We start from the raw sequence: 14,323 nt of genomic DNA, 5'->3' as shown, positions 1-14,323 counted from the left end.
TTATAAGGTGATGACAGGAGTCAAACAGAAGAGGAAGGTGTACTGTGTGAGTTAGGTGTACAGAATCTTAATGAATCCGATATGGAAAAGTTATTTGAATATGTATAGGATAATCTCAAAAGAGAAAGAAATTATTGGGGAAAGGGTAGGAAATAGGGATTATTAGAGAGTTAGAAAGATAGCAATCTTGTGATATGAGGGTAACAGGAAATTGAGTAGTATCTATTTTGAAAGGATTAGTAGAGAAAAGATGCTTGAGGAGAGCCATGTTTAAAGTGTTATTTAGCAAGTTCACCTATGTTAAACTACAGTTCTTTCCGATTACATTGTTGAGTAGACTAAAAGACTGAGGGCAGGTACATCTATCTTGTTTTCTGTTGTATTCTCTAGTGACATTCTTTTAATATTTATTAAATAAGTGAATGAACAAGCTAGGACCTGTTTCATTCATCTTTGTGTCTCCTGCTCCTTAATATAGTTGGCACTCAATAATTGTCTGTTGAAGTGAATCTTTAAGAATGTTTCTAGCATTCAAATGGAAACCATCATGGTTTATATTTCTGAACTGTCCAGATGTGTTGTCTGGTGGCTACCTACCCAAATTAATTGAATCTAACCATTGTTTAAGCAGAATGTGTTTCACCATTAAAAAGCACAGTATAATTTTGGGGCTGTATACCTCTGGTTTTTTGAGACTGGAGTTTTTCAGTCTGCTGGGCACCAGGTCCTGTGATCTTGTAGAACTGTAGTTCTTTTTTCCATGGTACCCAAGAGGACAAAAAGACTAATTTCCATATTGCCATACTTTGTATGTGTTTTACTACTTATTCTGTCAGTGTCCCCATTATTTAACTAGAATACTAAATGTTATAATGGGTTTCAATGTATCTCTTATTGTCTTAACCATTGGAAATAGAGTACTGTACAAATGATAACTTATATTGCTATTCTGTGGTATACTACTTTTCTTTTTGTTTCCCTTTTAAACCAATAGGTAAAAAGCCTCCATATTTTTAATGGCATTACCTTGTACTCATAGAGAAATCCTGATTTTCTAAGTTTTGTTATTTTTTTAAGAGTTTAAATATTTGAACTAAGAATGTATTTTTTAAAACAATACCAAATTTAGATGATTATTTGATTGAACATGTAGTAGCAAATTTTCTTTATGAAAGTGTGTTGTCCTAATTCTCACTGTGTGCCCCTCCTTTGAAACTCCTGACTTCTCTATTGCTAGTCATTGTTTTCTGCTTTGTATTGAGGTCAGATGAATGCTACTATTAGGCTCCTCTTTTCTCCCTTCCCCCATAGAGATTATAAAAGTTGCTGAATGCATTTTGTATCCCCCATAGTGCCCCAAAGCATCCTGCTTTGCTTGTTGGAAGTAATCATTAAATATTTCAATTGTTAGTTTGGGGAAAGATTTTTTATTTATTGCTTTGAATTAAGAGCTTCACTTTGGATATTTAAAGAGTGGGGAATATTGTCACGAGGATTGACATTTTTTTTTTTTAAATTTGTGAAATGCTTAAACTAATATTACTAACTATGTATACATTAGTAAATTACTCAGAGAAGAATCTTCCTATAGCATCAAGAAAAAAAGTTTTCCCTGCAGTGGCTATTTTGTTTTGTTGATACTATGATTCCTCTGATCAAGATTGCCACCTTTATTCTAAAAGTTTAGTAATTGTTTAGAACAATCCTGTCAGTCTAGAAAAAAATCAAGAAGGCATCAGGAATCACTTGTCATTGTTGAATTCTTAGAAAGTTAACTCAGCAGAAGCTTGTTTTGAAATACAGAAATTTTAAGGTATATATATTATGAGATAGCAACATCTATCACCAAACTTATATTGAATATACAAATGGTAGGAGATTGACTACATTACAAGGATTCCTTCTAGTTATGAAGAAATATCTGTTGTATTGAAGAAAGGAAAGCAAGACTCAAGTGGCAATTGAGAGTTTAGAAAATACTATATAAAATATGTAAATATATGTGTTTTATGTCACTTGTTTCTCAAACTTTAAGGTACTTATGAACTTTCTGGTAATCTTGTTAAAATGTAGGTTCTGATTGTGCATTTCTAACAATCTCCCAGGTGATGATGATCTTGACCATGATACTGCTCTTAGGAACATGCTTTGAGTAACAAGATTCAAATACATATATAAATATACATATTCATGCACCAGTGGGGTCCTTCGGCCTGACTTGAGGGATTGGGCCAAAACTGGCTGTCTGACATCCTCCAAGGTGGCCCGGATTGCGAGAGGGCACAGGCCAGGCTGAGGGACCTCACCGGTGCACGATTGGGGCCAGGGAGAGACGCAGGAGGTTGACTAGCCAAGGAGGGATCGTGGGAGGGCTCCAGGGAGTGTCTGGCCTGTCTCACCCAGTCCTGATTAGCTGGACCCCAGCAGCAAACTAACCTACTGGTTGGAGCGTCTTCTCCCTGGTGGTCAGTGCATGTCATGGCAACTGGTCGACCAGTTGTCTGTCTGCCCCCTGATGGTCAGTGCACATCATAGCTAGTGGTTGAGCGGCATTAGCATATCATTAGTCTATGATTGGTTGAACGGCCGACTGGTTGACCAGACACTTAGCATATTAGGCTTTTATTATATAAGATTATGAATATGTAATACAAGAAATAATAGTAGAAATGCTTGTATGGCATTTACTGTAGGCTAGGCACAGTTCTAAGCATTTTGTGTATGTTAACTCATTTTATCCATACAACACCTCCTTGAAGTAGGTGTGGTGCTATTATTGCTATTTTATAAAAACTGATACACAAAGTAATTAAGTTCTCCAGGGCACACATCTGCTAAGTGTTGGATCTGTGATTTGAATCAGGCTGAGGGGCTTTTTAGCATCTGTATTTCTGTGCTGCCACTATTCACTGTATATGGCTAATCTTTGAGATCAGGAATTCTTGGGGTAAGACAAAAGAGCTGTAGAACTCTTCAAACCATTTCTGTTGGATTAGGACAATGTCTTTTATATTCCACTAGATGCCTGGTGCATGAAATTTGTGCATGGCACAGGGGGTGGGGTGGGGGGGCGGTTGTCCCTCAGCCCAGTCTGCACCCTCTCCAATCTGGGACCACTCGAGGGATGTCCAAATGGACAGTCTGATATTCATCTCACAATCCTGGACTGCTGGCTCCCAACTGCTCGCCTGCCTGATTGCCCCTAACTGCTTCTGCCTGCCAGCCCAATCACCCCCTAACTGCTCCCCTGCCAGCCCGATTGCCCCTGACTACCCTCCCCTGCCGGCCTGGTTGCCCCTAACTGTCTTCCCCTGCAGGCCTGGTCTCCCATAACTGCCCTCCCCTGCTGGCCCGGTCACTTCTAACTTCCCTCCCTTGCCGGCCTGGTCGCCCCTAACTGCCCTCTCCGGCTGGCCCGATTGCCCCTAACTGTCCTCCCCTGCAGGCCTGGTCCCCCCCCAACTGCCCTCCCCTGCTGGCCTGGTCACCCTCAACTGCCCTCCCCTGCAGGCCTGATCCCCCCAACTACCCTCCCCTGCTGGCCTGGTCGCCCTCAACTGCCCTTCCCTGCAGGCCTGGTCCCCCCCCCAACTGTCCTCCCCTGCAGGCCTGGTCCCCCCCCCCCCAACGGCCCTCCCCTGCTGGCTTGGTCGCCCTCAACTGCCCTCCCCTGCAGGCCTGATCCCCCCAACTACCAACCCCTGCAGGCCTGGTTCTCCCCCCCCCCCCCCAACTGCCCTCCCCTGCTACCTGGTCGCCCTCAACTGCCCTCCCCTGCAGGCCTGATCCCCCCAACTGCCCTCCCCTGCAGGCCTGGTTGCCCCCAACTGCCCTGCCCTGCAGTCCTGATCCCTCCCAACTGTCCTCCCCTGCAGGGCTGGTCCCCCCCAACTTCAACTTCCCTCCCCTGTAGGCCTGGGTCCCCCCCAACTGTCCTCCCATGCAAGCCTTGTCACCCCCAACTGCCCTCCTCTGCCAGCCCGGTCACCCCTAACTGCCCTCCCCTGCAGGCCTGATTGCCCCCAGCTCCCCTCCCTTTCAGGCCTGGTCCCTCCCAACTGCCCTCCCCTGCTGGCCTGGTCGCCCACAACTGCCCTCCCGTGGTGGCCATCTTGTGTCCACATGGGGGTGGCCATCTTGTGTGTTGGAGTGATGGTCAATTTGCATATTACCTCTTTATTATATAGGACTAGAGGCCCGGTGCATGAAATTCCCTAGGCCTGGTCGGTAATCAAAGTGTGAGCGTCTGGTGTGGAAGGGCAGGTCCCAGTTCCCTGCGCTCCCCACTCCATCTGAGTCATGGCACCCGAGTCCCCATGCTGAGATGCTGTGAGCGCTGCCTGCGGTGCCGCATGGAAGCCGAGTGGGCATAGCGCTCTCTCCTGGCTGACCTCACAGACCGGCTCCTGCGCGAACCCACGGGGAGCCCGACCAGCCCCTACGGTCCCGACGGCTGCAGCCCAGCTCGCCCGGAAGACGCACGGGTGTGGGGCGGGTGCCTGGCACCTGAGTGCAGGGGCTTCCCCGGCACGCAAGCCCTGGCATCCTCGGGGAGGGTAGCAGGGGGAGTGAGAGCGAGCTCGGCGGACACCCTGCATTCTCATCGCACCTCCGTTCCCATCACCCCTGCCCCCAGGTAGCCGGCAAAAGGTTGCCGTGTACGGTCGACACCTGCCATGTTCCGCGCCGCCCCCTGTTGGTCAGCGCACATCATAGCAAGCGGTTGAACTCCTGGTCAAGGGGACAATTTGCATATTAGGCTTTTATTATATAGGAGGATTACTTAGTTTCCATTGAGATTCACTTTTGTACTAAGCCACTTTTTATAGGTTTATATTACATTACTCTAGTAGGATGAAGTGAAAAATTTTTGAGATCTTTAAGAATAATTTTTAATGGCATTTCTTGGAAAAATAGGATTTATGTAACTGGTAAAGTTTATAAAGTGACAAGCCCTAGATCACATATGTAGGACTCTGTAAAAATTCAAGTGTTGTAAGTGGGAACTTAAGTCCTTGTTAAAATTACGGTAAATGTTGCATGTTTATGTACGTATTCACGTGAAACAAGCAATGTGTTTCAGAATTTAGAGCCAGAAAGGTACATAACAGACATTCAGTGGCTCCCAGTTATTTTAAAAGAGTAGAAAACAAACCTGACTTTTAAAATCAAACAAAACCAATAGGAATGATGTTTAATCAGAGGAAATTGAGCCTGCCCTGCATTGATACTACAGCATTTTAGTGGAGCTTGATGTGATGTTGATCTAATCAATAAGTAAGAGGAGCTACAGACCAGATAGATTAAGTAACTAGTTAGTAGTTGCCCTGGGCAGGTGCTTGCAAATACTAATTTGATTGTTTTAGCTCCTGGGTGAATGTTAAAATACTACAGATTTCTAGGAGGTCATACCTGTTAAAATTATAGTATCTCTATGATACTTTTTAATGCTCTTTGTATAAGTAGCATGTACTCCTGTTGCATGCCCATTTTATGTTTTTAATACATGATATCTATTTTATTTTATTTTTTTTTACATTGTATTTTAATTGCTTTCAGTGAGGGAGGGAGAGACAGAAACATTGATGAGAATCATCGATTGGCTGCCTCCGCCCATACTGGTGATCCAGCCCACAACCCAGTCACAACCCTGACTGGGAATCAACCAATCAACCATTACCTTCTGGTTCATAGGTCTATCCTTAACCACTGAGCCATGCTGGCTAGGTCATGATATCTATTTTAATGCAAAATAATGCTAGCCCTAGCCGGTTTGGCTCAGTGCATAGAGCATCAGTCTGTGGACCCAAGGGTCCCAGGTTCAATTCCAGTCAAGGGCATGTGCCTCTGTTGCAGGCTTCTCCCCAGCCCCAGCCCTGGTCAGGACATGTACAGGAGGCAACCAATCAATGTGTTTCTCACACATCTATGTTTATCTTTCCCTCTCTCTTCCACCCTCTCTAAAAATCAATGGAAAAATATCCTCGGGTGAGGATTAAAATAAAACAAAACACAACAACAACAAAATAATGCTACATACAAATTTCTGTACATCCGAGATTTAATTAATATTTGAATTAAATGTTGTCTTGAGTTTTGAGACTTAGAGAAGAAAGTTCTTAACTTTCAGTAATCTCTACCATCGTTAATTATATGGCTCAGTTCTAATTTTAGTGAATTTTAGAACTAAAATCTTTATAATTAGTTTTAGCTGATGAATTTTTTTGTGTTACCTAGACATTCTATGAGATTGGCTACCTAAGATTTTGCCTTAGGCATTGAAACTTAGAGGGTGAAAAAATTTAAAATAATGATTAAAAAATAATTTTGCATGTGTCTGTGTCAGGGGATGGGGATACTGTGCAGATTGTTAATGTTCTTCAGCTCTCCACAGCCAAGAGCTGCTGGCCCAGGGTCAGCCTCCTTATCAATCCATGAAGATACTTGGATGTGAAAACTCAAGGGCAAGTTCATGCCTGCTGGCCTTTCCTGTCATCCTCCTTTTCATCCTCCTCTTCCCTTGGCCAGTAATTTGATTTGAAAATGTGTTTTTTGCAACTTAGGCATTAATTTATCAGTGAACATGGTTTATTACAACATCAAAAAAATAAAGGTTTTCTTTTGACTTAGTAATTCCACTTTAATGTTTGCTAAGGATGTAAAAAAAAAAACAGGAAAAACTATATTCACAGTAATGAAGAATATAATATACCAATTTTGAATTATTGCATGGTCATGCATAAAAACAATTCAGAATTCTTTCATTGTCATTCAAGTTGCTTTTATGAGTAAAGATTGTTATATGTTTATGGTGTAGTAATAAAATAGGACCCAACTTGGGAATCATAATTGCAAGTTTAAAAAAATCAGTATACAATAAAATTAGCCTTTTATTTTCATGTATATTTCTATGAATTTTATCTCATGTGTAGAATCATGGAACACCTATCACAATCAATACAGAACATTCCCTCACACCAGAAAATTTCCTGTTTTCCCTTTATAGTCACACCTTTCTTCAACCCCTAGTACTTGGCAACCACTGATCTATTCCCTGCCATTATAATTTTGTTTTCTCATATAGTTTGTAACCTTTTGAGACTAACTTTTCATTCGGCATAACTATTTTGAGATAGATCCAAGCTGTTTTATGTATCAATAGTTTTTATTTTTTTCTGAGTAATATTGTATTGTATGAATGTTCCATAGTGTGCTTATCCACTTACCTACCTGTTGAAAAGCATTTATATTGTGAACAGAGTCTTGTGATTTTTGAATAGTGTTGCTTGGAATGTTCATGTACAGGTGTTTGGGTGAATATAAGTTTTCATTTCTCTAGGGTAAATACCTAGGAATGGGCTTGCTGGGTCATATGGTAAGCAATTTAACTTCATAAAATACTGCCAAATTGTTTTCCATTGGGGCTGTACCATGTTGTGTTCCCTTCTTTGGTAATGTATGAAAGTTCTAGTTACTGGGAATCTTCCTCAGCACTTGGTATTGTCATTGTATTTTGTTAGCCATCCTAATAGGTGTGTGGTGGCATTTCATTATGTTTTATTTTTTTAACTCTCACCCAAGGATATGTTTTTAAAATTGATTTTTAGAGAGATCGGAAGGGAGGGAGGGAGGGAGGGGGAGGGAAGAGAGAAAGAGAGAGAGAGAGAGAGAGACAGACAGACAGACAGACAGACAGACGGACATCTATGTGAGCGAAACAGCAATGCTCCAACCAACTGAGCCACCAGAACAGGGCTCATTATGGTTTTAATTTGCATTTCCTTAATGGTTAATGTTGTTGAATATCTTTTCATGTGCAAAATTGCTTTTATATATCTTTGGTCAATTATTTTGCCCACTTTTTAATTGTTTGGGTTTCTTGTAAGGTTGTTTTTAAAATATGTATTCTGAATACAAGTCATTTGATATTTTCTCCCAGCCTAGAGCTTATCTTTTTATTGTTTTAACTGTATCTGCAGAACAAGTTTTAATTTTGACGGAGCACAGTTATTTATTTTATAGATCATGCTTTTGGTGTTATGTAGGAAGTTGCTTTAAATTTCAGATAACATTTTTTTTCTTGTGTTTCTTTCTAATAGACCCTTTTCTTTGAATTATTATGGTGCTTTGGAAATGATATGCTATAACTAGAGGTTTTCTAAAGCAGAGGTTAATGTTGATTGAAGGCTTAAAAAAATCAGGACTCAGAATTGCATCAATATTATTATTCTAACTATACAAAAACATGGTAATGTTGAAGAAATTTGGCAAAGGGAAGGAACAGAAATGCTGGTGTGGTTCTTTTAAAGTCAGTGGTTTGCAAATCCTGACTGCTATGGTTAGCTTTTTTTTTTTTTTTAATTGACTTTATTTTGTAGAGCAGTTTTACAGACACAGCAAAATTGAGCAGAAGGTAGAGATTTTTCATGTACCTCCTACCTCCACACACGCATATAGTCCCTCCTACTTTCTGCATCTCACCCCAGAGTAGTACATTTGTTACAGTAGGTGAACCTACATTGATGTATCATTGTCACCCAGTTTATAGTTTACACTAGAGGCCTGTTGCACGAAATTTATGCACGGGGGGGGGGGGGGGGGGGAGTGAGGGGGGGGTGTCCTCAACCCGACCTGCACCCTCTCCAATCTGGGAGCCCTCAGGGAATGTCCTACTGATGGCTTAGGCCCACTCCCCATAGTTCTCTGCTCTCTGCGGGGCCTGCCTGCTTCACACCACAGCGATGGGCAAGCAGCCCTGCTGGGTGCTGTCTGCGGGCTGCGCTTGCCTGCTCGTGGGTCACCGCGGTGACGGCCAAGCAGGCCTTGCTGGGTGCTGCCTGCGGGCCCGCTTGCCTGCTCTCGGGTCACCGCGGTTACGGCCAAAGCAGGCCCTGCTGTCTGCTGTCAAGCTGCATGGCCGCCCTCGCCTCCGGGGCCGGCGATGGTCTCGGGAGCCTGCAGGCATGGCTTGGCGCAGCTGCCCTCACCTCCTGGGGCCAGCGATGGTCCCAGGAGCCTGCAGGCTTGGCACCCGTCCCCGGGACCCAGGCCGCTTGGCACCGCCCTGCCCCCAGCTGCTTGGTGCCTGCATATGCAAATTAACCCACCATCATTGTTGGGTTAATTTGCATATTCCTGATTGGCTGGTGAGCATCGTGGAGGTACAGTCAATTTGCATCTTTCTCTTTTATTAGTGTAGATTGGGGATTACTCTTGGTGTACATTGTCTGGATTTTAACAAATGAATAATTAAATGTATTCTCTGTTATAGTACCAAACAGAATAGCCTCACTGCCTTTTTATCTTTCCCTCCACCTTAACCCCTGGTAACAGGTGGTTTTACAGTCTCCTTAGTTTTACCTTTTCTAGCATGTCATATAGTAGTTGGAATCATATGGTATGTAGACTTTTTAGATTGTCTTCTTTCACTTGGTAATATGCACTTAATGTTCCTTCATGTCTTTTCATTGCTTGATAGCTCATTTCTTTTTAGTGCTAAATAATATTCTGTCTGGATGTATCTATTCATCTACTGAAGGATATCTTGTCCAAGTTTTGGCAGTTATGAATAAAGTTGCTATAAACGTCTGTGTGGGGGGTTTTGTGTGGATGTAAGTTGTCAACTCCTTTGGTATTTATACCAAGGAGCATAGTTGCTGGATCATTATAGTAAAAGTATGTCTAGTTTTATAAGAATCTGCCAAACTGCCCTCCATATTGGCTGGTGCCATTTTGAATTTCCCCCAGCATTGAATGAGAATGCCTGTTAATGTACATCCTCACCAGCATTTGGTGGTGTCAGTGTTTGGGATTTTGGCCATCCTAATTGATATGTAGTGATATCCCAATATTGTTTTTATTTGCATTTCCTTAATGATCAGATATCAAAAATCTTTTCATATGCTTATTTGCCATCTGTATTTTTTGGTGAAGTGTCAGGTCTTTTGCCAGTTTTTTAAATTGTGTCATTTGTTTTCTATTGTTGAGTTTTATGAATTCTTTGTATATAGTAAGTCTTCACTTAACATCGTCGATAGGTTCTGTGACTTTAAGTGAAATGACATAAAATGAAGCCAGTTGTACCAGAGGCTAAGAACACAAGGTTGAACAGTCCTTTATCAGATATGTTTTTTGCAAATATTTTCTCCCAGTCTGTGTTTTGTCTTCTCTATCTCTTTATCAAAATCTATTACTATTCAAATGATTCTAATTATTCACCAGGTTTGTGATCTGTTTTGAATTATTATGTGTGCATTGCTTTATCCTTTTCAAAGCTAAGTACCATGTACAGCCAGTTTTCAGTGGCTCATTTTATCCTGTCACAGCTGACCCTGTCATACTTTTATCACCTTCCATGGCTTTGTTACTTGTTCTTGCTTGTCTCACCCTTCAAATTTCAACTCTTCAACTGAGTAAACTTCTTAGAGGTCTTAAGTAATAGTACCGGTCTTACTTGTCAGCAGGCCCTTTTCAACCTAGGATCACCTCTTATAGCAGGGTTCCTTCCCATTTGCCTTTTCTGGTGCAGAAATGAATGGTTATGTTGAGTGTGAGACTAACAATGTTAACACACACACGCGCACACACACACACACACACACACACACACACACACAGCCCCCACTTTCTCTTCTTCAAAATATCTGTATTATTACATTAATAATTTGTAAAATGAGGCTTTTTCCATTTAGTGTATATTTTTCATTAATATGCCAGCTTTTTGTTTAAAAAGCCTGTTTTAATTTTCATAAAGGTTGTATTTTCATCTGATTCCTACCACTTTATGATATATATTTGAAAAAATATCCATTCACTTTTGATGTATCAGTAGAAAGATATTTTGGGGGGTAGTATTAAAGATAATTTTTTGGTTATAGAGTGATTTGAATAATAGACGATTACAGCAAGTTTATATAAGACATTTACTTTATGTCTTAGGTATGTGTGTATATGCATAGTCATTCAAAAATAAATTTAACAAAATTAGCTCTTAATAGCTTTTTTTTTTGCTAAGTTATATGCACTTAGTGATTTGTGAGGATAATTTTTGAAGTGTGATGCAAATAAAGTTTTATTTATGACACGTGCTAGTTGATCACATTCTTATTTTGTTGAAAGTCAGGTATAAGTATAAATATTATATAGATGCTTGTTGACATATTTTATTTTAAAGAGTATTAGTAATTTTGAAAAATATGGTTTATTTTATAACTATTTAATTGGTCACTTTTTCATTCATCTAAACACATTTTTAGATGAATGAAATATACCAAGCACATTTTTGCGTCCCCAAATCAGGATGACTTTAATGTAGGTAACACATAACTTGATTTTTATAACTAAGGGGTATACAGAGTTTACTTAAGTCCTTAAGAATAATTAATTGTTAAATATTCTTGGTGTTTGGAATATACCATTTTATTTTTGTTACATAGTGCAATTTCTCTAGTATTTTTATGATTTTAATTTAATTGACACTCAAAATTTAGTAGTTCAGTGAAAGAATATAAGTGTGGTGAAGAATTTGTATATAGCTACATTTTCAACTTGCTGTGTTGATGTGTTTTTTGTAGTGTTAGCTACCTTGGGAATTTGTATCTGACAATTGGTAGACTTAATAAGTTGAAACAAATGATTTATTTTATCCACTTTTCATAATAGTGTTTGTTAAACACAGTGCTTTCAACTAACTGACATGGATATTTATCACTTTAGATATAGTCAACATATTTATGGAATAATTTCTGGGTGATATATTTTGAAGTCCAGAAGCTTCAAAATACATCTTGTGAACAAAAGATTAAATATATAATAAAATTCTAAATTATGTGTATAAGCTAGTGGTTTTTATACTACATGTTTAGTAGAATAGACATATAGTCCCATCACTAATATCTATTGAAGACCTCTTTTCCTCTAATATATAAGAAAAAATAAATTAGATACAGGTTTTTTTTTTCCAATTTGAACTTATTCTCCCATGTGTTGGGATTAGAGTGTTATGTGTAATTTTCTTTCAATGTTTGGTACCTCCAATCACTTGTTTATACTAATTATAATACTCGATGACATTTTTATTTACTTTTGTTTAGAATTTAGGTTCATAGATATCTATATATTTTAATACATGTATTATATTTGTTTCTCAAAAAACACCATGACTTCAGATTCTCCCCAACCTGAAAAATTGTTTACTACTGTAGGTTGTTTATAGTAAAGGATGTTTGGAGATAAAGCTGTCTGTTAGGTTGGAGTATTGACAATTGAGCTAGACCATGGAGGATTATTTGGATTTGAATAACTGGAGAGTTTGGCAGTATAGTCCAACAAAAGAGTTACAGGAACCTAGAAAACAAGCAACTTCTTCATGAGAAAGCTAGAACCAGAATCTAGATTCTGTTTCCTAGTTAAATACTCTTTCCATTGAACTAACAGGAAGTAGTAGTGGTCAGTAACCTCTTACTGGAGAAGATAGCAGTATTATGCTTGTGGATTATGTGAAGGAAGTCTTGAAATCTGCGTAGTATAAGGATTGCATTAGGAAAGCATTTCAGACTCAGGGAACTTTATGTGCAAAGGCCAGATACCCTGAAAGAGCTTACCATGTTGGAAGTGGATCATGGTATTGGAGGGTGGAGATAAAATAAAATATCTTACATATGCCAGGCACTATTGTAGGTGTGGGAGATACACATGGAAAAGACAGAATCCCTGGTGCTATGGAGCTTACATTTTGGTGTGATAAACAAGAAACTACTAATATAGTATGTAGTGATGAGTGCTGTGAGGAAAAATAAACTGTAGGGTAAAGGTAGAGGTTGTTCGAAATAGAGTCGTCAGGGAAAAACAGGAGGTAGGACTTGAGTAGAAAAAAGTGAAGGAGTGAGCTGTGAATCAAGGCAAAAGAAATGGCAGAGCACATTTGCTGTATGCAGCTCCATTGTAACTAGAGTGTTGAATGAGTGCCAGACACTGTTCTAAGTATGTTACAAGTGTTAATTTAATCCTTTCAATAATCCTACAAAATGGACACTATTTCACATATAAGGAAATTGAAGCATAGAGATAAAATAATGTATCCAAAGTCATACAGCTAGTCAGGGAGCTGGGATTCAGCCCAGGTATTTTGACTGAGGAATCAGTGGTCTCACTATTTCTTCAAAAATGGGGGAGGGAAGGTAGAGTTGGAGCAATAGCCTCGGGGCCAGTTCTACAGATGGAGCCTTTTAGTTCCATATAAGTATTTAGGATTTTTTTATTTTTTTTTACTGTGATGTTAAAAAGTGCCCAGGAGATTGCTTTTTGATTCTGAAGATCAAGGGAAAAGGCCTGGACTATACAAAACACATTTATTAGTCATCTGTACATAACATAGCTTAAAATGTTTCTACTGGTCTATAACATTTTTTAATTTAAAATTGAAGAGTCCACTTTATTATTTTATTGAACAGATATAAGTGCATGTTACATATGAGTGCGTGCACATATGTGTGTGTATAAACAAACTGTAATGAACTCTTCTGTTAATAGGTGCGAGAGGATGTACTTAATTCATTGAATAACAACTTTCTTCAAACGCTAAATCAAGCTTGGAATGATCATCAAACAGCTATGGTGATGATTAGAGACATACTAATGTATATGGTAAGTAGAGTTTTTTTATTGTTTTTCCCTATAAGAAGTTAGGCATTTCAAAACAATGTTTTCTTTGTTACATGTAGTTGAGTAGTATATGTCAGTGTGGAAGGTGCTTTTAAAAAAAATAAACAATATTGCCCTAGCAAGGGTCATGTTAGTTTATATAGCGTTTTATATACTTTATGATTACAATGAAAGACTGGAAGGGAAAGATGTAATTTTTTCTGAATATCTAGCATTTTTGCTTTAAAATGGGAAATACCGAAAAGCTTTATTACCATCTCTTTTGACTAAAGGTGGTTGAATGACAACATGATAAATGAAAGGTGAATATTCTGTTACAAATTTATAATGTCTTCATATCTTTCCTGATAGGGGATGTCATTAATGGAAATACTTTTGTGATAATTATACTCTAATAGCTACTATCTATCTTTCTTAATAGTAAATGCTTTTTTGTATTTATATTCTTCAAATATATATTCTATTTTTCACCTATTACTGTTTTTTGTTTCTGTCAGTCAAGAAAAATATATTTTCAGCATGACAGTTTGGAAAACATTGATGAGCGAAGGTGTTTAATTACTTTCAAGGAGATTAAACTATCAGTTTTTTTAACTTTAGTATGATAATAGAATGAAACAAAATTCATCAAGCTGCTTAATTATTCTGTCAGTGCAAAATT

At 39.1% G+C, this 14,323-nt stretch overlaps 1 protein-coding gene across 2 annotated transcripts in view; it reads left to right on the top strand.

Annotated features, from left to right (window-relative positions):
* CUL3 (cullin 3) overlaps window positions 1-14,323 on the top strand; it is a 110,144-nt gene that overhangs the window by 31,148 nt on the left and 64,673 nt on the right. For both annotated transcript variants that reach the window (XM_079783207.1, XM_079783206.1), the window contains exon 3: window positions 13,531-13,644. In XM_079783207.1, the coding sequence (XP_079639333.1) occupies window positions 13,531-13,644 (114 nt within the window). The remainder of the gene's footprint in view (window positions 1-13,530; window positions 13,645-14,323) is intronic.

This window comes from Cnephaeus nilssonii (genome assembly GCF_951640355.1).
Source record: "Cnephaeus nilssonii genome assembly, chromosome: 10".
NCBI lineage: Eukaryota > Metazoa > Chordata > Mammalia > Chiroptera > Vespertilionidae > Cnephaeus > Cnephaeus nilssonii.
This window is presented reverse-complemented; position numbering and strand designations above follow the sequence as displayed.